General features: G+C 36.5%; 2 protein-coding genes across 6 annotated transcripts in view; one reads left to right on the forward strand and one right to left on the reverse strand.

The window, feature by feature from the left end:
- The window catches only part of UBR2 (ubiquitin protein ligase E3 component n-recognin 2), a 129,049-nt gene extending 104,309 nt beyond the window's left edge, over window positions 1–24,740 (reverse strand). Inside the window, exons 1-2 of one of the 5 annotated variants that reach the window (XR_013765158.1) lie at window positions 24,213–24,738; window positions 15,256–15,515 (exon numbers count right to left, since the gene is read on the reverse strand). Coding sequence is in view for 2 of the 5 variants with exons in the window: in XM_079147711.1 (XP_079003837.1) it covers window positions 15,256–15,515; window positions 24,213–24,290 (338 nt within the window). In the remaining 3 variants the exon portion in view is untranslated. Of the gene's footprint in view, window positions 1–15,255; window positions 15,516–24,212 lie in introns of those variants that run through there. The other 4 variants (XR_013765159.1, XM_079147711.1, XM_079147710.1 and 1 more) reach the window with 4 other exon arrangements.
- LOC306666429 (protein lin-7 homolog C-like) lies at window positions 9,034–9,962 on the forward strand. The gene has a single exon (XM_079148526.1). It carries the CDS (start codon window positions 9,044–9,046, stop codon window positions 9,635–9,637), a length of 594 nt encoding a protein of 197 aa, XP_079004652.1. The 5' UTR covers window positions 9,034–9,043; the 3' UTR covers window positions 9,638–9,962.
- Window positions 24,741–26,700: the final 1,960 nt, after the last annotated feature.

Genomic DNA, 26,700 nt, shown 5'->3' on the forward strand with positions numbered 1-26,700 from the left:
ATGTATTTTCCCCAGAAAGCAGTTAAAAAAGAGAAAACAAAGTGTTAAAAATTTTTTTTCAGATAAATACAAACAGATAATTCATAATCAGACTGGAAGGAATTTTACAAAGGAACTGAAACAGACAAACTTTAAAGGAACAAAAGTGGAAGACTTGAACTAATCAGTTCAAAACTTATTGTAAAGCAACAGTAATCAAGAAAACGTGGTTTTGAACATAATAGCCATATTAATTACTGGGCTACAGTGTTCGGACATACACTCGACGTGATCAAATAATTTTTGATTATAAGGAACCAAAGAAAATCAATGGGGAGAAGAAAGAATGTTGCTGGAACAAGTGGATATCAATATGGAAAGAAATGAAGCTTAACCCCTACTACCTCAAACCATATAAAAAATTTGGCAGATCACAGACCCAGATGTAAAATGCTAAAATTTCAAAGTTTACAGAAAAAAACATGAGAATATTTTTACCATCTGAGAGATGGCAGAAATTACAAGGACACAGGAAAACAACCATGTAAGAAAGAAATTAGTAAATTAAAATTTCATCAAAACTCAAAATTTCTGTCATCACAAGATACCATATAAGCCAGCCACAGACTGAGAGGAAACGACTGCAAAACATGTCTGATGACAAACTTGTTTCCATAATAATAAAAAAAAAAGAATCTAAAAAGTAGACAAAAGACGTAAATAATAACTTCACAGTGGAAGTCAGATAAATGAGAAATAAGTACATGTAAAACTGCACCAGCATCTTTAGTCAGCAGGGAAAATTAAAACGATAACAAGATATCAGGGGGCTGAGGCGGTAGACCAGTGGTAGAGTGATTGCCTAGCACAAGTAAGGCACTGAGTTCGATCCTCAGCACCATTAAAAAAAAAAAAAAAAAAAAGTCATGCTGTCCATCTACAACTACAAAAAATTTAAAGTAATAATAATAATGAGATAGCAGTAACAAAAAATAGCTGAATTAAGCATTTTTTTTCCCCTCCTCACTTCTTCCCAGCTCTCCCCACCCTGGCTACCTAGAGCTGAGCTCCCTGCCCTACAAGACTTAGGTCTAATTCTCTATTTTCTTACAATATTGATCTGTTCTTGGTAGAGTTCACAAAAATAAAAGGTTTTATATCCCATTAAGATATTTTCTTGGGTTTTCTTCTGTCTTTATTAGGTTTTAATTTCTTACAAAAACTGAAGTCTTAAAAAATTAAGGTTTACAAAGGTCAAATGTTCTAATATGTGGATGCTAACACACATTAAGGGGGTAGGAGCGGAGAGAACAGTTCACTGGATTAGACAAAGTGAAATGAAGGAAAGGCAGGGGGGATGCGCATAGGAAAGAGTAGGATGAACTGGACAGAACTTTCCTATGTTCATATGTGAATACATGACCAGTGTAACTCCCCATCACGCATAACCACAAGAATGGGAAGTTACGCTCCATAGATGTATAAAAGGTCAAAATACATTTTACTGTCATGCACAACTAAAAAAAAAATAAAAAATTTTTCTACCCAAACATCTGTTTAGAAATTCTTTAAATTATAATCTTATAATTCTGATCAAATCTGGTCTATAACTCTACTTAAACTGTTATTTTACAATAATAAAAATTATGTTATAGGTTATTGATATAAATATTCTAGACTTTATAAAATTTATAGAAGTCTGATGGTCCTGGCATGATTGTCACATTGTCAGTTAAGATTATCTTAAAACGCAATATACAATAAAACTAAATTGCCTTATCAATTGCTAAACTCTCATCAAAATTCTAACCATAGCTGTTCTAAGTCTTTTGTCACCCACAGTTCTGATTCTTCTCTCAAGCACTGGCAAACAGATTCATGGACACGACTCAAAAGTATTTCCCCCTTTTTTTGGACTTGATTTTAATTTTTTTCTTTCCACATTTTTTATTGGTGCATTATAGTTGTACATAATGGTTAGATTTGTTGTTACATATTCATACATGTACACAATATAATTTGGCCAACATCATCCCCAGCACTTCCTCCTTCCCTCCCCTGGCCCGCCCCTGATCCCTTTCTGCCACTGATCTTCCCTTGATTTCACGAGATTGCTGTCCCCCTCCTTTTCCTTTTTCCTCTCTAGCTTCCATATATGAGAGAAAACATATAACCCTTGAGCTTCTGAGTTTGGCTTACTTTGTTTAACATAATGGCCTCAAGTTCCACCCACTTTCCTGCAAATGACATAATTCCATTTTTATTTATGGTTTAATAAAACTCCACTGTGGGGACTGGGGCTGTAGCTCAGTGGCAGAGTGCATGCTTTGCGTGTGAGGCACTGGGTTCGATCCTCAGCACCGTATAAAAATAAACAAATAAAATAAAGGTGTGCTGTTCATCTACAACTACAAAAACAAACAAACAAACAAACAAAAACTCCATTGTGTACACATACCACATTTTCTTTAACCATTCATACACTGATAAACAGCTAGGCCAGTTCCATAGTTTGGCTATTGTGAATTGTGCTGCTAGAACATGGGTATGCATGTATCACTGTAGTAAGACATTTTAATTCTTTAGGATAAATACTGAGGAGTGGTATAGTTGGATCATACGGTGGCTCCATTCCTAGTCTTTTTTTTGGGGGGGAGGGTACTAGGGATTGAAGGGCACTTAACCACTGAGTCACATTCTCAGCCCCTTTTATTATTTTATTTTGAAACAGGGTCTTGCTAAGTTGATTAGGGCCTCACTAAGTTGCTGAGGCTGGCTTTGAACTTGCAATCCTCCTGCCTCAGCCTCCTGAGCTGCTGAGATTACAGGCGTGCAACACCATTCCCAGTAATTCCTAGTCTTTTGAGGAATGACCATACTGATTTCCGTAGTGGTTATACTAATTTATAATTCCAGCTGTGTAAAAGTGTTCCTTTTTCTCCAAAATCTCTCCAGCATTTATTATTTATATGCTTGATGACTGCCATAAGATGAAATCTCAGTGTAGTTTTGATATGTATTTTGCTAATTACTAATTATGCTGAACATTTTTTCATATATTTGTTGGTCATTTGTATTTCTTTTGAGAAGTATTTGCTTAATTCATTTACCCATTTATTGGATCATTTCGTTTTTTGGTGTTTTTGAGTTCTTTATATGTTCTAGATACTAATTCTCTGTCAAAAGAGTAGCTTGCAAAGATTTTTTTCCCATTCTGTAAATTCTCTCTTCAAATTGTTTCCTTTTGCTGTACAGAAGCTTTTAAGTTGATGCCATGCCATTTATTAACTCTTGGCACTGTTCCTGTGTGCTTCAGGGGTCCTGATGTTGCCATCTCTGCCTATGTGCTGGAGAGCCGACCCTGCTTTTTCTTCTAGGACTTGCATGGTTTCTGGTCTAATTCCTAGGTCTTAGATCCATTTTAAGTTGATTTTATGCAGGGTGAGAGAAAAAGGTCTAGTTCCATTCTTCTACATATAATTAGTTTTCCCAGCACTACTTGTTAAAAAGGATACCTTTTCTTCACTGTATGTTTTTGGCACCTTTGTCAAGGATGATACTATAGATGTGTGGGTTTGTCACTGTGTCTTCTATTCTATACCACTGGTCTATGTTTCTCTAACAAGTACTCTTAAATATAGCTCCCTGATAAGGCCCAAGCTGTCAAGACTCAATTATCACTCAGAGACCATTTGTCTACACAATCTTGACTTTCACTGTGGATCTCTTGATCACCCTGATGCTAAATTCCCTTGATTGTCCATGTCCCTCTGACAGACAGCAATAATGGGAGGCTCCTGTTCCCTAGGCCCACGACCCTAATCAGCAGGAAGCAGTCAAAGACCTCAATGACACCTACTTCCCTAAAAGATTTCAGGGTCTCCAATTCTTGAGAGAGGAATGTTAGGTAGCAATTAGACATAAGCAGTGAGTGGGTCAGGAGGTTAAGAAAACAGTACAGGCGCACTTTGGCAGCACACATACTAAAACTGGAACAATACAGAGAAGATTAGCACGGCCCTTGTGCAAGATGACACGAAAGTTCATGAAGTGCTCCATACTTAAAAAAAAGAGATAAGGAAGAAGGAAGAAGAAAGAAGGAAGAAGAAAAAAAGAAGAAAAGAAAATAGTACAGAACAAATCAGCTAATCAACATCCCTGCTTCAAGGTGCCATAGGTCTGACAAGGTATTTCAGGACCCTTGCCTGATCTCAGCCCTGTAAACTATTTCTCTTACAACCAGAGAAAAACAGATAAAATCGGGGAAGGATAAAATGTGTTTGCTGAGAAGGGCCTAATTGCTGAGGCACCTTAAGCTAGACACTACACAAATAACCCAGAGATTATCCATATGTAGGTTAATCACAGAGGAAAGCATGATGATTAAGACTGGAGTCCAGTGACCACAATGTTTGTCAGCCAGGCCAAGATGGCCAAGAGTTACCTTTAAATTGTCAGCTGGCAACCCAGAGCCAAGAGGTAATACTTGGGTGGGTCCTTCTAACAACTTCCCTCCTGCCCCAATAAAAGCTGGGACACAAAGAAGTAAGTAGTCACTCCTCTCTGAGAGAACCCACTCTCTCCCTTGAGGATAGTTTGTTCACATTCTTTCTGTCCCAATAAACTCTGCTATACTTATAAAGAAAGAAGCTAAACTGAAAAGACTGACACAACATTAGATGTTGTACATATGGTACAACAGGAACTTTCTAACATTAGAGGTAAGAATATGAACTGATTTTGGTAAAGAGTTTGGCAGTTTATGAAGTTTAGTTTGATCCAGAAATTCCACTCTTTAGGGATTCATCCAAGAAAAATTAAAATACACATACATAAAAAGATTTGTATAAAAAAGTAACAACCTGCAACTACATTGTCAGCTGAAAATACTGACTCTATTAGTCTAAAGGGACTATCTTATTAGCATCTTAATATTCTTAGTTTAAGATTTATGTTATCTGGTGTATAAAACACATAGAAAGTGTGGCTAAGCACAGAATAACAATGCCCATAATTTAATATGTTGTGCATTTCAAAAAGGAAAAGTCAAAGAAGTTTCATTCATGATAGCCCAAATAAGTGTTCAATAGGTCAGAGTAAAGTAGGCAATCGTAGCATATTTATACAATGGAATACTACTCAGCAATGAAAATGGAACCAACAGGGGCTGGGACTGTGGCTCAATGGAAGAGCACTTGCCTAGCATGTGTGAGGCACTGGGTTTGATTCTTAGCACCACATATAAATGAATAAAATAAAGATCCATCAGCATCTTAAAAAAAAAGGAACAAACAACTAATAGTTGCAACACATGGATAAATCTGATAGACATTAAGTTGAATAAAAAATGCCAAATACAATGATATAATTTCATTCCTATAAAGTTCTAGAATCAGCCAAAGTAACCTAAGGTTAAAATATCAGAACAATGATTTCCTAGAAGGCTGGAGTTGGTAAAGGGAAAATTTCTAGTCAAAAGGAAATGTTCTCTCTCCTGATGATGTATGTTACCTAAGGTCAGCTATTAGCAAAAATGTATAATTAAAACATGCCTTTTGGTATATGTAAATTTTCTCTTAAAAACAAAAAACAAAAAAGCTGGGCATATTGGTACACACCCATAATTCCAAATACTTGGGAGACTGAGGCAGAATTTCAAGTTTGAGAATAACTTGGGCAACTTGATGAAATTTTAGCTCAAAAAAATCACAGTAAAATAAAAGGCCAGGCATGTTCGCACATGCCTATAACCCAGGCACTCAGGAAGCTAAGACAGGAGAATTGCAAGTTTGAGGCCAGCTGGAGCAACTTAGTAAGATCCTGTTTCAAAAAAAAAAAAAAAAAAAATGGTGAAGGTTGACTGGTGGTAGCTCAGTGGTACAGTATCCCTGGGTTCAATCCCAAGTACTACAGAAAAATTAATTGACACATAAATTAATTTTTAAAAGGGTTACAAAAATTTCAGTACTAAAAATATGAGTTTTCTTCCCTGAACTGATTACTCTAAAGCCTTTATGACTCTACTATTTTCTTTTTTTAAAATATTTTTTAGTTGTAGATGGACATAATGCCTTTATTTTATTTATTTACTTTTGTGCGGTGCTGAGGATTGAACCCAGTGCCTCACAGATGCTAGGCAGGCACATTATCACTGAGCCACAACCCCAGCCTGGTTCTACTCTTTTCTTTTTTATTATTTTTTCTATTTTTAATTATTTTTTGATTACTATTTTCTAACATCTAGAAAAAGGTAGCTACATGTAAATTTGATATACTCCATGCACTTCTATGTTTGATACTTCACCAAAAGGGAACAGAATAAAAATGACAACAAATCTCCAAATCAAGAATTTAAGGGCTGGGGAGATAGCTCAGTCGGTAGTGCTTGCCTTGCCCTGAGTTTGATCCCTAACACTGCAAAAAAAAAAAAAAAAAAAAAAAAAAGAATTTAAGACCATTTTAGAAATTACAGTAATCTAAACTATTTAGAGTATCAATTACCTACTCCCTGTCATTTTCCAGATCAGAAAAAAAAAAGTGTAAATGAGGGAAGTGTCAATTTAATAAAGGCCACAGTGATAATACACAGCACTGAATTCTACTTCTATGTATTTGCCTTGAAAAATACCGAAACATATATAAAAAGATGTATACAAATGTTTACAGTGTTCTTTGTGGCATTATTTGCTACAGGAAAAAAAAAAAAAAAAAACCTACAAATTCCCCATTTCTAATTTCATTAATAGGTTCATGGAAAAATTCTGGCCTGTTCTTGCTATGGAAAAACAACACTTATAAAGAATAAAATTTATATATAATTTATATATAATGACAAGCAAAGATCTGTAAGACAAATTGTTAAATGAGAAAAAATAAGCAACAATTATAATATATGCAGATAATTTCATTCATGTATGATGCCCATAATTAGAAATAACTAATGTTTTTAAAACAAATACAACTTTAAAATAGAACTCTGCCAAAAAAGAGATTGAGACTTTCAATTTTTCTAGAAAGCAAGAAACTGAACAAACTACTCTTCTCCCTGGAAATAAATTGGTCTTCCTTATTAGAGCATAATAAGAATGGCACTATCTGCACCCCTTTGCTGAGATAATATTCATGACTTAGCAATTTGAAGAAGTTGTTTTTGGTTTAAAAAAATATCTTACATTTATGCTGTACTTTATAGTTTGCTATGTGTTTTTTATTTTTTATTATTTTTTATGTTTTTGTATTACTTAATCTTCTTAATGACTCAGAGGAAAAATAACACTAAAAAAATGTAAAAAAATCATTAAGGACACTTCTAATGCTTATTCACATTCAGGTTTGTCTCTTCCAGACACAAAAGAGAATTATACTTTCCCACCCTGTTTTAAAGCTGGACAGAGGCCTCATGACTAGTTTTGTCATTATTTGAGTCAAAGCATATTATAAGCTTATAAGCAGGGTAAGACCCTCTGGCTCTTTTTGATCCTTGCTGTGGTGAGTCCTAAAAGCATTGAGGGTTCAGCTTGTGGAGCTAAAATTCTTTTTTTTTTTTTTTTTTTTTTGCGGTGCTGGGGATTGAACCCAGGGCCTTGTGCTTGCGAGGCGAGCACTCTACCAACTGAGCTATCTCCCCAGCCCTGGAGCTAAAATTCTGAAGTAATCATCTGGAGCAGAACCCTGCCTCCACTCAACACCCCACTGATTTGAACTGGTCACATGTTCCAAGTAATGAATATATTTTGGGTATTTATAATTTCTAAGATTATAGGGTTTTTAGTATAACCTCATCTATCATAACCAACAAAATCATAATTAAAGTTTTAAAAACTAAACTTAAGCAAAACTACTTAATAGTTGATAAAGTATCATAAAGTATTATCTGAAATCAAAGGACAAAAATATTTCTAGCTGATAGCAGCATTTAGTCTTCCCAGCCCAACTTCTGGTTATCTATAACATTCATGTAATAAGTTTTCAAGTATCAAAAAAGAATATTTTCAAGTTCACTATACAACGAAAACAATGAAACTAAACTTCACTTCTCTATATCTAATAGAAGTGTTAAAACTCAAAATTTAAGACACACTCGAAAGAATGATTTACTTTTCTTAATGATTACAAAATGCCAAAGTACACGATTAATCAAAATTAATTTTTGCACTATAAAATCATCTCTATTTAGTAATGAAGAAAACAGCTAAGTCTGAGTACTCTTTCCTAATGGAAAATGAGTATGAACAAATACCATACGAAGTAGCTAACTGCCTGCAAAAACACAAATAGTTTTTTCTGACATCAGAGACTTCAGCAAAATTATTTGTAATCTACACAATTTTAGAAACTATGAACAAATAACTCTCCAGAGGAAAACTAACAATCTCTTCACAAATCCTTTTTGTAAATACTACACAAAAAAAGGCCTGTTTGTACCATTTTTTCTAAAGAAAGTCTCCACACCATGGACACCAGTTACCTTTATTTTTCAGGGTCTAGTTTAAGAACTTCCCCACAATTTCAGATACCTTATTTCATCTTTCTAAATGAGAGTCCATGCTCTTTTACCAGGGCACTAGGTTTCATGGAAATACTACTTTTAACACATTAATTCCAAGCACCGTGACCATTTGCTCTGAGCTTACTATGTCCCAAGTATTGTGCAGAGCTCTGTCAAAGGATCTCATTTACTTCTTAATAACTGTATAATAAAGAATTTGGCTAGTCTCTGAACCTGGTTCCTGGAAGTAATTTCTATATTCTTGGAAATTCCACGGTATAGATCTGTGTTATTCAATGCAGGCTCCCCATCCATATACCCAGACCTGATAGTTTTATGTTAACCAGAGGAGGGTTGGACCAACCATGTGGATGAGAACCTCCTGTTTAAAAAAAAAAAAAAGGGGGGGGCTTGGGGGCAGGGCCTACAGGTGTACCTCAGTGGAAGAATACTGCTTAGCATGTGCGAGGCCCTGGGTTCAATCCCCAGTACCACACACAAAGCATATGCATTCAAAGATTTTGAATGTGATATTATTTCTAAGATCAGAAATAGTCTAGATTGCTAAGGGAGAAGATGGCGGCGCTGGGGGAACCCGTACGCCTGGAGAGGGATATTTGTAGAGCAATTGAATTGTTGGAAAAACTACAAAGGAGTGGAGAGGTACCACCACAGAAACTTCAGGCTTTACAAAGAGTCCTTCAGAGTGAGTTCTGCAATGCTGTAAGAGAGGTATATGAACATGTCTATGAGACTGTGGATATTAGTAGCAGTCCTGAAGTGAGAGCTAATGCAACTGCAAAGGCTACTGTCGCTGCATTTGCTGCCAGTGAAGGACATTCTCATCCTCGAGTTGTTGAGCTACCCAAAACAGAAGAGGGTCTTGGGTTCAATATTATGGGAGGCAAAGAACAAAACTCTCCAATCTACATATCTCGAATAATTCCAGGTGGAATAGCTGATAGGCATGGGGGCCTCAAACGAGGAGATCAGCTCCTTTCTGTTAATGGAGTGAGGGTTGAAGGAGAACATCACGAAAAAGCTGTAGAACTGCTGAAAGCTGCCCAAGGAAAAGTTAAATTAGTAGTACGGTATACACCCAAAGTCTTAGAAGAAATGGAGTCACGCTTTGAAAAAATGAGATCTGCAAAACGCAGGCAACAGACCTAACACATTTAAAACTTTATATTTCATTTTGCTTTTTAGCTAGAGAAGTTTTACTTGTGACCTACTGATGGCCACAATGCCAATGATTGTAAAAAAACATGCAAACTTCCCGTGAAATCCTCCTTGCCATTTTATAAATGCCTATTTTAACATCATTTATGGTTCTAGAGATGCATACACTTTTTTCTGACAAGAAAAAGTAAAAGGTGTTGAGGGCAATTCTGTCCTGCTGTTTTTACAGACCTTTTTCAAATGCAGATTTTGTCATAAAGTTGTTCTAGATTTTTAAAAATGCTTTTTTAATATTAAAATGTACTTTTACATTCTTGATCTTTTTTTAGGAAGAATGTTTTCTTCATTTGGCTACTTATTTAAAATTAACAGTTCTCCAACTCTTTTTTTTTGCTTACTATATTTTTTTTAACCTCTGAAATTCCTTTACAGATTTCCAAGAAATTAAACATGGCAGTCTCACATACAACAGTTCATTACACCATCATTGTTAACATCATTGCTGCATTTTGTACTTTGAATATACACATAATATATATAATCAATGATAAATAATAACAGCATATTGGAAGTTTTTTACTTTTATTTGAACATGTATAATGGGTATTCATTTATACTGATTTATAAAAGTGAGTTTTTAAACACTGAAACAATCATTGCTAAAATATGTATTTCATAATATTTGAGCAGTGAGGCAAGAGGATGTGATTTGACTATTAGCATTAATGATTATATTCCTTTCTATTTGTATTCAACAGTATATCAAAAAGTATAAATGCAAAACAGGAAAAAAAAAAAAAAAAAAAAAAGAAATAGTCTAAATTTTTATTAGTTAAGAATGGAATACTCAAAATAACATGCTAAGAAATAATATGTGGTCATCAAAAAGAAAAAATCAGTGTTCTCTATATGCAGTAATATATAATAATCTTAAGGATAAATTTTTTAATGAAATAATGAAGGTAAGTATAGTTTATGTGGTATGCTAGCATTTATCAAAAAAATAAGTACAAATGCTTTCAACATGCACAGAATATCTGGAAGGATACATAATAAATTAAACAATGGTCCCTTCCAGATAAGGGAACAGAGACATTAAGGGATGAGGAAGAGGAGAATACTTTTCATGGTACATACTTTTGTATTTTGAATGTTGTAACCAATGCATGTTTTGCCAGTATCTAAGGCTGTTCTTTGCTTTCTCTATCCTTAATAAATAGAACCTTGTGACTCTCTTTAGATGTCCTCAAAGTGAAAATTCTTTCCTCACATAAGGCATTTCCTTACCCTTAGTGCCTTTTCACTGATTTTATATAATATATAAACATATACATTTCCTCTAAATTAAAAAATCTAGCTGGGTGCAGTGGCACACACCTGTAATCCCAGTGGTTTGGGAGGCTGAGGCAGGAGGATCATGAGTTCAAAGCCAGCCTCAGCAACTTAGTGATTCCCTAAGTAATTCAGTTAGACCTTGTCTCCAAATAAAACACAAAATAGGGCTGAGGATGTGGCTCAGTGGTTAAGCACCCTTGGGTTCAAGTCCCAGTACTGAAACAAAAAAAAGTCTAGAATGGTATAAATTACCCAATTTCCAGTGAAATTACTTTGCACCTCAGAGGAATTCCCTAAGTCCCCAAACATCTAATACAGGAAAAATCTACTGAGACCATCTCTGACTCAGTTTCATCTACCAATCCTTTAGGCACAATTAAGCTTCAATTATAGGCAAAAAGTTCACTGTGATACAACCTTTTCCCTGAGGGAATAAGCATATTCCTCTTTCTGCCATTCCACTCCCCTTCTCCAAACTCCCAAAAACCTATTTCACTATTGCTGTTGAAAATGAGTTTCTTCTTACTTCTAGCAGATGCAAGGACTGGGTTAAATTAATCAAGGTTAATCTACAAAGCAATCAAATACTAAGTTCTCCCTACACCCAACCTCTTCTCTAGGATGACCCCATAGACAGACACATATGGGATTCCTGGGACTAACAAAAATCCTGAACCTAAGGTTAAGAAGGACCCCCTCAAAATAATGAAGTGGCAATATGTTCCTAAGAGAGATAAATATCCTGTGCACTGTAGCAACTACTGTCTTATTCATTGGCTGGGAACAAGAGCAAATGTATTAAGTTATAAAAGTCAGAATGGAGAGGATTTTCCTATACGTAATCCTGAATAACAACCTAAAAAATAGTCTCTTTACATGTAAACATAACACTGCCACTGGACAAGCATGGAAATGTACAACTAACAGGAATACTAAATCAATTTAAACTAGGAACTGGAAAATAACATCTTTTAAACTATGCCCTGTACTCTGAATAACAGACATTGCTCAACAAATACTTGCTGAGTACCTAATATGTTTGAAGCACTTCACATATACTACGCATCTGAAACTGGGAAACAGCAGATCACAGACCAGTCTAACTGGGGATAATTTAAGAGGAGGATTCAGACCAAGTCCATCATTATGAGTCACCAACATATCTTTCTGCAGCCCAAATATGACTTTTATTTAATATTTTTGCATATACTTTTAGTACAGAAGATAGGATGGCAATACAGCTAGCTTTTAGGAATCAGAATGGTCCTGTACAGCAGTGCTCAACCAGTAGAAAAGTCAAAGAAAAGGATGCTAATTTTTTTTTTTTCTGAGAACATTAAAAAACTATCTAGTTGGTCACCATCATATTTTTAATAGAGGATATTTCTAAGAATTTAAACAAGTATAGCTGCAAGAAAAATTCAGTCCATTCTTCTCATCTTATTGTGTATGAGTGAAAAATTCATAACAGACCAACATCTGAGAATAAATAAAATGAAAAGAACATGGATTTTAGAGTCATAGAAGCCTGCTGTGATATTATGATATATATATAGATTTTGGTTTTTAATTCATGGTTCCTGGTTCATTACTACCATAGACCTTGCTATTTCCTAAGTGACTTAAATAATGTTGGGATACTTTAGGTCTCAAAAGGTGAAAACTCTAACCTTCTCCTGCCCTCCTTTCATCTGCTCTTTTTCTTTTTCCCAAACTGGGTCACAGAAACTAAAAATATACTCTAATCTTTTCCTGTCTTTCTGTCTTGGAGCTGGCTGTAAAGATTCTCTGATAGTAGATCCGAAGTCCCCCATTCCAGATGGGGTCCTGCCTCATACCTGGAAGGAATGCTGCAAAGGGGCCAAGAAGAATCTGAGGAGATAGGCTTTGCCAGTTTCCCCCACTCAGTCTATTACTAGCATTAAATCAAACCCCTTTTTGTCCAGTCACATTTCTACATGGTTGTAGACGTTACAAACCCACTACAAACAATCATAAAACCAGACCAAATACATGAGGGTGACTGTTTTTAGGCACTGAATAACAGGCAGCACAAGACTATAAGAACTAAGAGGAAAATTCATGGAGTGAGCTCCAGGATGGCCCTGACTCTTACTGAGAGGGTAATTTCCCACTTGTGCCTATGATATGGAAAGCTAATGTTTGAGCACAGCAGGAAGATCCCATTGGGCTAAGGCTAAATCAGAGTTTGGCACAGATAAAATAGCTCAACTCTGTGAGTCAGGGGACCAGACAGGTAGAACGAGCTCAGGGTGGGAAGGGCAGAAAAGGACAGAAATCTATATGGAATCAATGGTGAGTAAGTCTTTGATTGAGGGTTGGGCTAAATGATTCAGGTTTCCTAGAGAGTGGCTGTTGCAGAATTCACAGTACCACAAAGACACCTAAAGTCTAGCAAGCAGAGCTGGAGGGCTCTGGAGTTCTGGTCAAGATACACACCCAGCTAAGACAACAGAAAGGCCATATCTTGGAGTAAGGACTATACATCCTAGAGCAAAGTCTTATTCTGGATCTGTCCTAACAGGAGGTAAGGGAAGTTACAATTATACAAGGTGAGAAAACTATAAAGAACCACCCCTCCACACTACCAAAAGAACTAGAGAGATCACTATAAATATGTTTTTTAATATCTATTTCAATATGTATATATAGATACATAAAAAATAAATGTAGATCCATTGAGAGGACCTGGGCGTACTGACACCCATAGCAACAAGCACAACTATCATCTTATTTCTAAAAACTATTGTCTACTAAAAGGAAACAGGTTTTTTGGCAAAATGGTTGATTTCAAGACTTGGACAGCAAAATTTCAAGTGTCTAGGTTGCAATATTGTTGTACCAGAAAGAAAGAAAAGCTCAAAGCATAATGGGCAGATGAAAAAGAACAAAACAGTATGAAAGAGCTCCTACAGGTCAAATCCAGGACAATTTCATCTTAAGAATAATGGGGGGCTGGGGTTGTGGCTCAGTGGTAGAGCACTTGGCTAGCATGTGTAAGGCACTGGGTTCAATTCTCAGCACCACATATAAATAAATAAAATAAGGGTCCACTGACAACTAAAAAATTTAAAAAAAAGAATAATGGGACTCCATGAATAGATACTGATATAAACAAGTAAACTGCAGGTTTGATACCAAGCATTGCAAAAAAAAGAAATAAACTGATGAAAGTCTGGAATGGAAGAAGGTATTTAATTGTCACAAAGTACATTCCCACAAAATACTTATTGATGACATAGGGAAAAATTAAGTTTATAGTTAAGTCTTGTACACATCCCCTTAATCGAAGAATTGGCATCACCAGTCACAGAATAAAATCATATGCCATATGACAGGTCAAAACACAATTTCTGTGGTCAATCATCCACATAATGGGATATTATCTAGCTGAATAGTATAAGCCAAATGGAAAGACATCAAACAGAGAAAGAGAAATTTACCCTAACACATGTAACACTCCCTTTTGTATATGAACATGTGCGTGTGTGTGTGTGTATGGGTATGTTTAAGATAGCCATGTACATGGATTGACATATACACAGAATATTTCTAAAAGGATACATAAGACAGTGTTAACAATGATTAGTTCTGGGAAACAGGAATGGTTACTTAAAAAGGGGACAGGGCATTTTGTTGTTCTTCTACCCTTGTATACTCAATCTTTACCATGAATTTTTTTTTAAGTGAAGTCTTCTTTACAGCAGTAAATACATACAACACGAAGGTCTTAGTTTATTCCCAACCAAAAGGAAACTCTTTGGAGAAATGACTGATGTTACATATGGGTCAGAATTAAGTACAAAGTGAGCCATGGACATATTGTGCCAGGAAGGAAAAAAGCACCCAAAAAAATGAATGGAGGCATGAAAAGGACAAAGAAGCTAGTATCATGGGGCTCCCATTAGCCAAATTCAGGACAATTTGAACATAAAAAGGAACCCATTGTAACTAAAAAAAATTAAGAAAATTAAGGAAGTGATTACTGCAAGAGTGAAGATAGCAATTAATTCTGGAGGAGGAAGAAAGCACACAGTGGATTTTTGGAATGCTGGTGACAATCTGGTTCTAGATCTGAAAAATAATCATGTGAATGTTTCTTTTATAATTATTAAAATACAGTTATTCTGGTATGTACTTAAATAAATGTACACATTACATTTCATAATTTTAAAATGCAGATTTTAAGGTTTTAGGAAAAAAGATGCAGTGAAGTAAAACAAGTCTTCAGTAAGAAAATTGTCATATTTTACCTGCAAGAGTACGTAGGCTCTCCTACTTTAAAAACTCGACCACAAAGATGAGAAGGTTTGCTTGCTTGCTCAAGTTTTGGAAATCCAAACGCAGGATCTTCACCACAGAGGTACCATTCCATTGGTCCCAACAAAACATGTTGTGCCAGCATGTCTTCTCTCTGTGGAAAAGGGTTGGGTCCCCTGCAGTATATTTTGGGTACATAGTGGGCTAAATGTTGGTATACTTCTCTAGTGAGGTCAGTTGCTTGAAGCCATTTCTTTAAAAAAAGAGAAGAAAATAAACAATGTCAGTAAACTGCTAACTGGAACAATTACACCCAACTGTCTTTTGGGTACAAAAATAATGATTAAAGAATCTTATTTATAACATTCACAAATGTATATTAGAAACAATGTATTAAAATGCCAAGTGTTTTAGATTTCTACTTTAGAGTCTAAGTAAAACTAAAATAAAGCAAACCCTTTCTACAAAATGACTCTTGAAACTAAATTCTATAGGAAGAATAGGAAAATAACCACAAAAAATTCTTATATGATACTATATCACAGAGCACATCTGACTTCTATCTTCTCTAATGTTTTGCTCAAATGTTATTCTGATTGTGGTGTGGATCCTGCCAATTTCCTTAGAAGAAGAGCATGTAGTAAACATGAATAGCCAATACACAAGTTATATTTCTCACTGATTAATAAGTTTATAAGCTGGGTGTGATGGTGCATGCCTGTAATCTCTATGACTCAGGAGGCTGAGGCAGGAGGATCTTAAGTTCAAGGCCAGCCCCAGCAACTTATTGAGAACCTGTCTCAAAATTTAAAATGAGGGGATGAGGATGTGGCTCAGTGGTTAAGCACCCCTAGGTTCAATCCCCAACACCCCAAAAACAAACAAAAATGAGTTTATATATATATATATAAAATCTCTTATGAATGTCAGTCCACAAGAGTCTTTGTTCTATCAATTATGCCTTCTTTCCCTGATCAACCTCTATGAAAACATGATCAACCTGCTCTCCACTCTAAAAACAAAGTCATTTTTCTCTGTCCCCCAAACCATTACATCTAAAGACCTATTTACAGTTATACTTAGGTACTGCACAGGCACAAACTCAATATATACAAAATTGAAGTCATGATGCTCCCTTCCCCACCAAAATCTGTTATTCTCCCCATTTCCTTATTTTAGCATCTACCAAGATATCCAAACCAGAAAAACCTGAAGATCTTCCTTCTTTCTCACCCCTACATACAATGATCCTGTCTTGTTAACTAGTAGGCTTCCTAAGTATCTCTTGATTGTGTTTCTTCACAGCTCCACCTCTACTGTATCCTAGTCTAAACCCCTTGAGTCAAATTCCCTGACATGCCTAACGAAGTCCTTTGTTTTCACTGTATCTCAATCTTCTCCTGCCCTGTCTCACTCCTCTTTCTCTGCTTTACAAAGCTATTTTCTACTCATTCATGGTAGCTCAATTTGTTTCACTTCCTATAAGTCATCTTCTCAGCCCATTCCCCACCCCCACCTCCTTTCCCTATAATCCCAGGTCTAAAATAGAACCTGGCCTTCATGAGCATTTAGCAAAATTGTTAAGTGAAGGACTATAAATATGTTTATACTACTTATTGTCATATAATACTGACATTCCAGAAAGATGCTCCATGTGGCTTTAATGAAAGCAGAGAAATCCATGCCTGCAGTACAGATCATATATCAGTCTCTAAAAATTAAACCAAGTCAGTCATATGGCATCCTTCAAACCACTTCCTTTCCTTTCCCTTTATACTGTCATTTATCCCCATCTTCTCTGCCAACTGTTACCTATGCTTATTTGTTCTCCATACTGCTCTGTGTAATTTATAAGAAATTTTGGCTCTAAGCCAAGTAAAAAATTAAAGTCAGAAAACATGAAATAAAACAACTTACTTCTTTAAAAAAAAAAAAAAAATTTAGTTATAGATGGACACAATACCTTTATTTTATTTGTTTATTTTTTATATGGTCCTGAGGATGAAACCCGGTGCCTCAAATGTGCGTAGCAAGTGCTCTACCAGTTGTCAAATGACTCAATTCTACTAAAATGTAGTTAACTGAACTGCTAACACGATTCACAGATCCAGTGTTTGCCTATCGATTACCTCAATTCCAATTACATTTGCTTAAAAAAAGATTATGTTCAAGTGATAACTAACACCCAAAGAAATCAATATAAGGTCTCCGTTTTAACTATTATTTGTACCATCTTCATCCTCCTTCCTTCTAAAAATAGAGAGAGATTTAAAATATTCATGAGGACTGGGATCTTTTTTTTTTTTTTTTTTTTTTGCGGTGCTGGGGATTGAACCCAGGGCCTTGTGCTTACGAGACAAGCACTCTACCAACTGAGCTATCTCCCCAGCTCGAGGACTGGGATCTTATTAGAATAAGATATATTCCAGGTTTGTATAAATATATCAAAATAGATGCCACTGTAATGTATAACTAAAAAGAACAATTTTTTTTAAAAAGAGGTGATTCGGTCATGAGGGCTCTGCACTCACAGATGGATGAATGTTATTTTCACAGAATGGGTTAGTTATCTTGAGTGGCTTCTTGGAGAAAAAAAGAATGAGGTTGGCCATGCACTAAGGCCTTGCCAGATATGGGTCTCTCCGTCTTAGACTTCCCAGTCTCCCAAAGTGAAAGAAACACATCTCTGTTCTTTATAAATTACCCAGTTTAGCTATTCTGTAGGTAGCACAAAAGGACTAAGACAAAGCCCTATTGGACTAAGACAAAGACTTAGAAGTGGTGGGACTGTCATTTCAACTGCTAAATAATTTGCTTAGAAGTTGTTTGTGTAGTTGGAAGAATGTGTGTGTTTTCACTATATTAAACTTATGGAGTTTTGATGCTACATAAATCAGAAAAAAATAAAATAATCACGAGGTAATATATATTAACTTTCTAGTCAATTTCATGTTTTCATAGAACTTATACTAAAATTTTGTTCATTAAGGGACTGCATGGAAGCATACATTTGAAAACAGTTTTCACCCCTAAAGTGAAACTGTATTTTCCAAGCACTATCCCAAACTCTACTAGCTTTTTGTTTACTTTATGCAAGTAAGAAAGTGACTAAATCACTTTTAAAATAACAGCATTCCTTGGGAGAAAATCTCAAGATTCTAAGGATTCTCTGCCTTTACAGAGTGGCTCCAAATCCATATTTCTCACTCACACACACACACACACACACACACACACACACACACACAAGTACCTACATTTAAAACCCAATCATTATAAAAAAGACAAGTTTAAAAAAAAAGAATTGCAACAAACAAACTTAGAATCTTACTCTGAGCTAAGAGATACTTTTGTTGGCCACATTCAAGAATAAACCAATTTTTTACCCATTGCCACCAAACCAAAATATGAATAAAGTAATCAAATTATCCTACACAATTTATCTTTATGAATGAAATATTAAGCAATGTCTGAAAGAATTCAGACAATTTTGATTTACAACATAAATGACAGGTTTTATTAAAAATACAATTCTTGTTTTCCTTATAATTTATGTATCTATTTCTCCTAAAACTTCTCAGAATTTTAATCTAAGGAGAATAAAATGCTTCTGAAAGTAAATTATGGTGTCTCGGGGCTAAAAGAACAGGTCAGATTTGTTCAAAGATTTCTTCAATGAAAAATTTAAAAGCAAATATCAGCTTCTGGTTAGAAAAAAAATTGTCACCCTACATAAAACAGAGTAAAGCAAATATTTCACTTCGAATAAACTGGTTCAAGAAATAATGGCATATGTTCCCCACCTTAAAAAGTTTACTACTATTATGTGAAAAATTAAAAAATACTGAACAGATTTGGGCCCTATTACAAGCACCCTCACCTAATTAAACTTATACATCATATATAAATGGAAATTTACAACTGTCTTTTAGAATAATAGCTCACACATTTCTCAAAAGAATAATATCAGCCGGGCATGGTGGTGCATGCCTATAATCCTAGCAGCTCAGGAGGCTGAGGCAGGAGGATCACAAGTTCAAAGCTAGCTGCAGCAAAAGCAAGGTACTAAGCAACTCAATGAGACCCTGTCTCTAAATAAAAATACAACATAGGGCTGGGGATGTGGCTCAGTGCCCCTGAGTGCAACCCCTGGTTACCCCAGGCCCCCCCAAAAAGAGTAATATTTACAGCTTTTCATATTAGTTCTCACTAACATGCTGTTTCTTTGACAGGAAAAATTATTGACATTTTTAATTTGGTTATATTTTAATTTGTCCTTATTTCAGATACCTGGAGCTGTCACATCCAAGTGCACAAGACTAATAAACATTTACTATCTTCTAAGTCCCCTAAAGGAAGTAAATAAACTGTCAACTCATTCCATTAAAGTAAACATGTTATGACCCTGTTTCTTTTATTAAATGCTGAAGTTAAGTCTTAGGAAAGAGAGCAAGTACAATAAAAACAAAAATGAAAGAATCCCTAGGGGTTAGACTTTTTATTACAGTATCTAATTATTATTCTATCACCAATTAAAATCGTATCCTTTAACCATATTTAATTTTGTTTACAAACAAGGATAAGCAATGTGGGAGTTATTGACAACACTAGTGCTCCTATGAAATTTTGGGGACTATACTAAAAAAATTTGAAAAAGTTACATTAAGAGATCTAAAAATGAAGAAAGGAGAGTATTTACAACTAAAAATAATTAATACAGAAACTCAATAATGAAAGACAAAAAGCCTAATTGAAAAATGAGTAAAGAAAATTAGAAAAATGGCTAATAGCCTCACAACTCACGTTCAACATCATGAGTTTTGAGGAAAATGCAAATCAAAAATCACAAGAAAGCACTCCACACTCAATAGAAAGGCTATGATCAAAAACAGACAAATGTTGGCAAGGATGTAGAGAAATTGGAACCTGCACACATTGCTGGTGGGAATGTAAATTGATGCAGTCACTTTGGAAAACAGAGGCAGTTCCTCAAAAGAGTTGTTATCATATGACCCAGCAATTCCATTGGTAGGTATACAGCCAAAAAACCCAAAAATAATCACACAAAAATTTTAAAAATTTGAACATTAATGTTCATAGCAGCATGTTTCATGTATCACCAAAGTGGAAACAACACAAATATCTATCATTTAATGAATGGATAAAATGTGGTACATTCCATAAAACAATATCATTTAGCTAAACAAAGGAATGAAATATTAATACATGCTACAACATGGACAAACCTTGAAAACATTTTCCTAAAGGAAAAGCCAGTCACAAAAAAAATATTGCATTATTCAATTTCTACAAAATATCCAGAATAGGCAAATCTATGGACATGAAAAACAGATTAGTACTTGCTTAGAGTTTGGGAATATAGAGGAAAATGGGGAATGACTGCTATAGAGTACATGATTTATTTTTTTTGGGGGGGAGGGGCAATAAAAATATTCTAAAATTGATTGTGGTGATGGTTTGATGGTTATACAACTCTGTGAATACACTAAAAACCACTGAATAGAATTGTACAGTATGTGAATTATACCACAAAACTATATACCATAAATTGTTTAAAATTTTAAAGCCAAAAATAACCCATAGAGTTTTTTCACGGTACAGGAGGTTAAATGCAGGGGTATTCAACCACTGAGGTACATCTCCAGCTCTGCCTTTTAAAACTTTGACACAGGGTCTCATTAAGTTGCCCAGGCAGGCCTCAAACTTGTGATCTTACTGCTTCAGTTTCCCAAGTCACTGGGATTACTGGCATGTGCCACCCTGCGTGGCAAGACATAACATTCTACATAAAACTTCTATAATGAACTTGTTATTTCTTTTATGCTTGGGGAAAAACAATACAGTATATGTACTTCCTTTTTAAAAAAAAATTTTAGTTGTCAATAGACATTTATTTATTTATTTATATGTGGTGCTGAGAATCGAATTCAGAGCCTCACACATCCTAGGCAAGCGCTCTACCACTGAGCCACAACCTCAGTCCCTATGTATTTCTTTTTTTTCTTTTTTAATTTTTTTTAACATATATACTTCTAGTTGTTGATTTAGTTGTTTATTTATTTATATGTGGTGCTGAGACTTGAACCCAGTGCCTCATACATGCTAGGCCAGTGCTCTACCACTAAATCACAACCCCAGCCTCCGCCATGTATTTCTTAAGTCATAATCATCCAATGGAATGTAATATAATCAATATGTGTCATGAAATGTAGACAGAGTCAAGAAGTGCCAGGAGCGGCTGGGGTTGTAGCTCAGTGGTAGAGTGCTTGCCTAGCATGTGTGAAGCAGTGGGTTTGATTCTCAGCACCAAATATACATATATAAAAAAAAAGGTCCATTGACAACTAAAAATATATTAAAAAAAAAAAAAAAAAGAAGTGCTAAATAAGTCAGACTGGAATGGATTTCACCAGGAAAAAGAAACTGGGTCTCTTCTGAGGGCTACTATAATTTTAGGATATTATTTTCCATCTGGACTTTGGTGTCCTCACTAATTCACTCAAAATAACTACAGTCAGTTTAGATGCTTTTGTGAAGCATAATAGGCAGACTAGATGGGATCACAAAATCTTCCCTCCTCTTAAGAGAAGAAAACAGTGAATAAACAAAATGTAGTAAAGATCAATGAGCACTAGGTAATTTTAAATGCAAGTGATCCTAATAAATTATCAATAACAGAGGTGGAAAGCCTATAGTAAGTGCTCACTTCAGCAGCACATATACTAAAATTGGAAGAATACAGAGAAGATTAGCATGGCCCCTGAACAAGGATAACATGCATATTTGTGACTCGATCCATAATTTTTAAGAAAAAAAAAAAAAAAAAGAAAGAAAGCGTATAGTAAGCACTTTCACTGTTTTTTTAATCTTCTCTAAAACTTACTTTTCAATCTAACAGAAAATGTTATCAGGACATTTCCACTTGTGACACAGGGCTGTACTAGAACCTAAGCTAAAGAATAGCTTTAAGTATCGGGTTTTTAACAAAATACAGAGAGTAAACCCTCACAAAATAATGCCAGGCTCAGGTTATATAGCTGGAGGAATACTATATCTTAATATTTGTTTGCATCTTTATATAGAGAAATTTTGTCGGCCTTCAGACTACATTTTTAAAAATATAACTATTCTGAAAGTCACATGAGAGTAAAGAGAGCAAAAAGTACAGCTCATATTGTGATCTTCACAGACTCAAATTAAATACAGATTAATAACGTTTTGTTGCATTTCCCTTAGTTTTCCCTGCTATAACTGCTTGAGAATTTCACTGCACAAAACTGAGAGCACTGGCTCCCAGGACTGGCTTTATAACTGGTTTTCTCAACAAATTGGAGAATCTCTAGTTACCTGGTAACCTGCACTTTTAAAATAGGGATAATGGGCTGGGGCTGTAACTCAGTGGTAGAGCGCTTGCCTAGTACATGTGCAGCACTGGGTTTGATCCTCAGCACTACATAAAAATAAATAAATAAAAGGCATTGTGTCCAACTAAAAAAAAATTTTTAAATAAAATATTTCTAAAAAATAAAAATAAAATAAAATAGGGATAATGGAAGATGCAGCCTGTATCACTGGGTCAACAGACAAAAAAATTGGTGGAGGAAAAAACAGTATGAGAAGAAAATAGATTAGGTATCAATTACAAGAGACATAGATAGTGAAGAGGTGTTATTATTTTCCTGCTTACTTGTAACACCACTTTCATTTTCTTTTTCAAATCTCTTTGATAAATTGAAGACAGATGGAGGCTGAAACTCCTTGGGTTGTGCAATAATTAAGTAGAAAGTAAATGAATCAGACTAAAAAGTTTAAAACATGCAGACTCATCATTCAACGAAGTATTTCATTAAACTTTTTTACCTCTACTGTCATTTATTTCCACGGGGACTTTGGTGTCCTCACTGATTTCACTCAAAATAACTATTCACTGACCAAAGGCCTCCACAGAGTACCCCCTACCCAATTTTGTTCCCAACATTCCTACTAGCTTTTTAAATTGGAGGCCTCAGAAGGGGAGCCCAAGTTGTTTGGGTCCATTCAAAATCACTGTGGGCAATCTGTTCTAATTGGGTGCTCCTTATCCTTACAGAGGAAGGATGCCATTGAGTTTATCAATCCTTTTTCAACTCTGCTACTTATACTAGCATATTCATATTACACTTATCATACTGAATTTAAATGGTTTAAGATTGGGGCCTAACTGCTCCTATTATACTGTAACCAACTCACACTATTAGCTTGTACTTGTTGGCCAAATCTGCCCTTTCAAAGTTATATAACCTTTGTTCTCCATCCAACTTTTACCAACTCCTAGACTTTTTAAAAAATTCTCCCAGCCTCCACTACTACTTTCTCACGTTCAGTACCCGCGTCCAGACACTATACTTTCCACATGTGCACCAACGTTGTTCACTAACTGAACCCGTGCAAAAAGAAGCACTGAAGGGGGCAATGAGGGGCAGTGTTTGCACCCTCGGTGCCTAGGGTGGTCATAAAAACAAAGTTGGGGCTTGGTTAGAGAAGCATGCGTCGGCGGAGGCGGTAGTGCTCCCCTTATCCCAGGACGAGGAAATCAGGACCATAAGGCAGGGCGATTAACCCAGCCCTAGGGAGCGTCACTCTTCCAGGAGCTAGCATAAAGGGCAAAGGCCCATGTGTTGGGGACTTAATGGAGTGCGCGGGGAAGGAAGAATAATGGAAGCCCTGTGGGTTCGCAGGGCAGAAGGGGAATGTAAAGATGGTTGGGGCACAGGAGAACTCGGGGGACTGCCGAGGACTGAAGGAGAGAGGCAGGATTCGTGGCCTCGCCAGAGCCAGGCCGCTGGTTATCCCGTCAGTGCCGGGCAGCCCCGGGACCTCCAGGAGTCGGTTCCTCCCCCAGGGCGCGGCCTGCGAGGGCAGGACGTACCCGCCCGGCTCCGGCACTCACCCCCGCGGTTTCCTCAGCGGAACATTCCAGCAAACTGCGGTCGATGGCCTGCACCTCGGGCTCCAGCTCCGACGCCATCTTCTCTCCTCCTCCCTAGCACTACCGCCGCTACAGCCGTCCGAGGGCCGCAGCCTCGCCTTAGCCCCGGCAGCCGCGACAGTCACCCCTGCTCCCAGGCCAGTCGGTCCCGGGCCGTCCAGGCAGCCGCAGATGGAGCAGGACAGGGTGCAAAGGAGGACGCGAACCGACGGGACGGAAGGCGGCGGGCTGCGCTCGCTCTCGGGCTCAGCGCCCAGGAGTCAAGTCACTGCCTCGTCCCTGACCCGAGGAAGGACACAGGCAATCCCAGGCCTGGCACTGCCGCTAGCCACTACCGCGTCCCACACCAGGAAAGGGGCAAAAACACCCAGGAGGGGAAGCAAAGCATTCTGGGTAGTGTAGTCGTCCCCGCACGGGAGGGAGGTGGTGCCTTCATAGAGCGCACCACGAGGGCATTGTGGGAGTTGTAGTCCTTCTGGGCGGACACTGGGGGGAAAGGGCGGGAAACGGGGTGGGGCTTTCCCGTACCGCTAGAATCAAGACTAGAGACTAGAAGAAAGAAGCGCCGTCCCACGGAAAGAGGCGGAAGAGCAAGATAATGCGGGAACTGTAATTTTATTCCTCCAATTCCATTTGTTCAGTTTTAATCTCTAGGGCGGAGAGCAGTGCCTGGCATGCGGTAGACACTTGTTAGAATCTGGCATATGGCAGGCCCTCAATACTTTTCAAATGAATGAATGGATAACGTTCTATTCCCTTAGTTCTAATGCCCTGTCATTCATCATACCCTCGTCCCTTACACTAATGGCCAAGTGAGTATTTCTCGGGATTTGGAAGGTTTTAAGACATGTTTTTAAAATTTGCGTGAAATTTAGTTACGGCCACTTAAGATTCATTACAAATCTTCTTGCAAAGGAAAAGGAGTCTATTCTGCCAATTTAAAGATTGACTTTTGATAGGGACTTTTTATAGAAGTACATAGTAATTATTAGACTAAATGCAAAAGAAAATTATGTTTGGTTAAAGGTAATTAGACTCTTGGGGCTGGGGTTGTAGCTCAGTGGTAGAGCACTTGCCTAACACGTGTGAGGCACTGGGTTCCATTCCACATTAAATAAATAAATGAATGAATGAATAAATAAATGTATTGTGTCCATCTACAACCAAAAAAATTTTTTTTAAAGAAAGGTAATTAGACTCTTGACTGACAGTTGGGTGACTGGATTTCATAGAACAAGCCTTCAATCTCTTTAGGGTTTTTCAGAAAATTGCTTGCGTATTTTATCAGGTGTGCTAATTTATTCCCAGAAGGCTGTGAATTACATATTTTTACATGTATATAATGTACTTTGACCATATTCAACTTTCCTATGCCCTCTCTTGCCCTGCCCCCATTCCCCTTCATCTTCCTTAATAGTCCATGTTCTATTTTTATGTCATCCTTTTTTCTAGATTCTACCTACGGGGGGCGGGGCGGGCAGGAAACATACAATACTTGTCTTTTGAGCCTGGCTTATTTTCCTTAACATGATAATCTCCAGTTCCATCCATTTTCCTGCGAATGGCATGGTTTTGTTCTTTATGGCTGAAAATACTTCATGGTTATATATAACCTCATTTTATTTATCTGTTCATTCACTGATGGGCATGAATCCAATGATTTTCTTTATCCATTCATCCACTGATTCCATGAATCCGTTATTGTAATAGTGCTGTAACAAACATGGATATACGGGCATCTCTGTAGTGTGCTTTTTTTTTTTTTTTTTTGTAGTATACTGAATTCAATCCTTTGGATTATACTTAGAACTATAGTGGTTGTATAGTAGTTCTATTTTTAATTTTTTTGAGGCAACTTCATATTGGTTTTCATAGTGATTATACTGTTTGACATTCCTATCACAGTGTATAAGTTCTCCTTAGTTCACCTGAACTTTTATTCCCTGACTGGGATGAGATGGAACCTCAAGGTGTTTTTGTTGTTGTTTTATTTATTTGATTGTTTTGTTTTTGCAGCACTGGGATTGAACCCTCTATTTCTGAGCTACATCCCTAGCCCTTTTATTTTTTATTTTGAGATAGGCTCTCACTAAGTTGCAGAGACTGACCTCCAACTTGTGATCCTCCTGCCTCCACCTCCAGAGTAGCTGAGATTACACGTGTGGTACCATCTGACCCCAATTATAATTTTGATTTGTATTTCCTTGATGACTAAGATCTTGATCATTTTCTCATATATTTATTGGCCATTGGTATTTCCCTCTTTGGAGAAGTATCCATTCAGCTCACTTGCCCATTTATTGCTTAGATTATTTGTTCTTTGGTGTTAAATTTTTAGTTCTTTATATATTCTGAATATTAATCCTCTGTCAGATGAATAGCCGATGGAGTTTTTCTCCCATTCTGTAGGCTGTCTCTGCATTCTCTTGATTGTTTCCTTTGCTGTGAA

This window comes from Sciurus vulgaris (genome assembly GCF_902686455.1).
Source record: "Sciurus vulgaris genome assembly, chromosome: 7".
Taxonomy (NCBI): domain Eukaryota; kingdom Metazoa; phylum Chordata; class Mammalia; order Rodentia; family Sciuridae; genus Sciurus; species Sciurus vulgaris.

Excerpts from the sequence above, each read along its gene's own strand:
- LOC306666429 (XM_079148526.1), top strand. The coding sequence starts at position 9,044 with ATGGCGGCGCTGGGGGAACCCGTACGCCTGGAGAGGGATATTTGTAGA.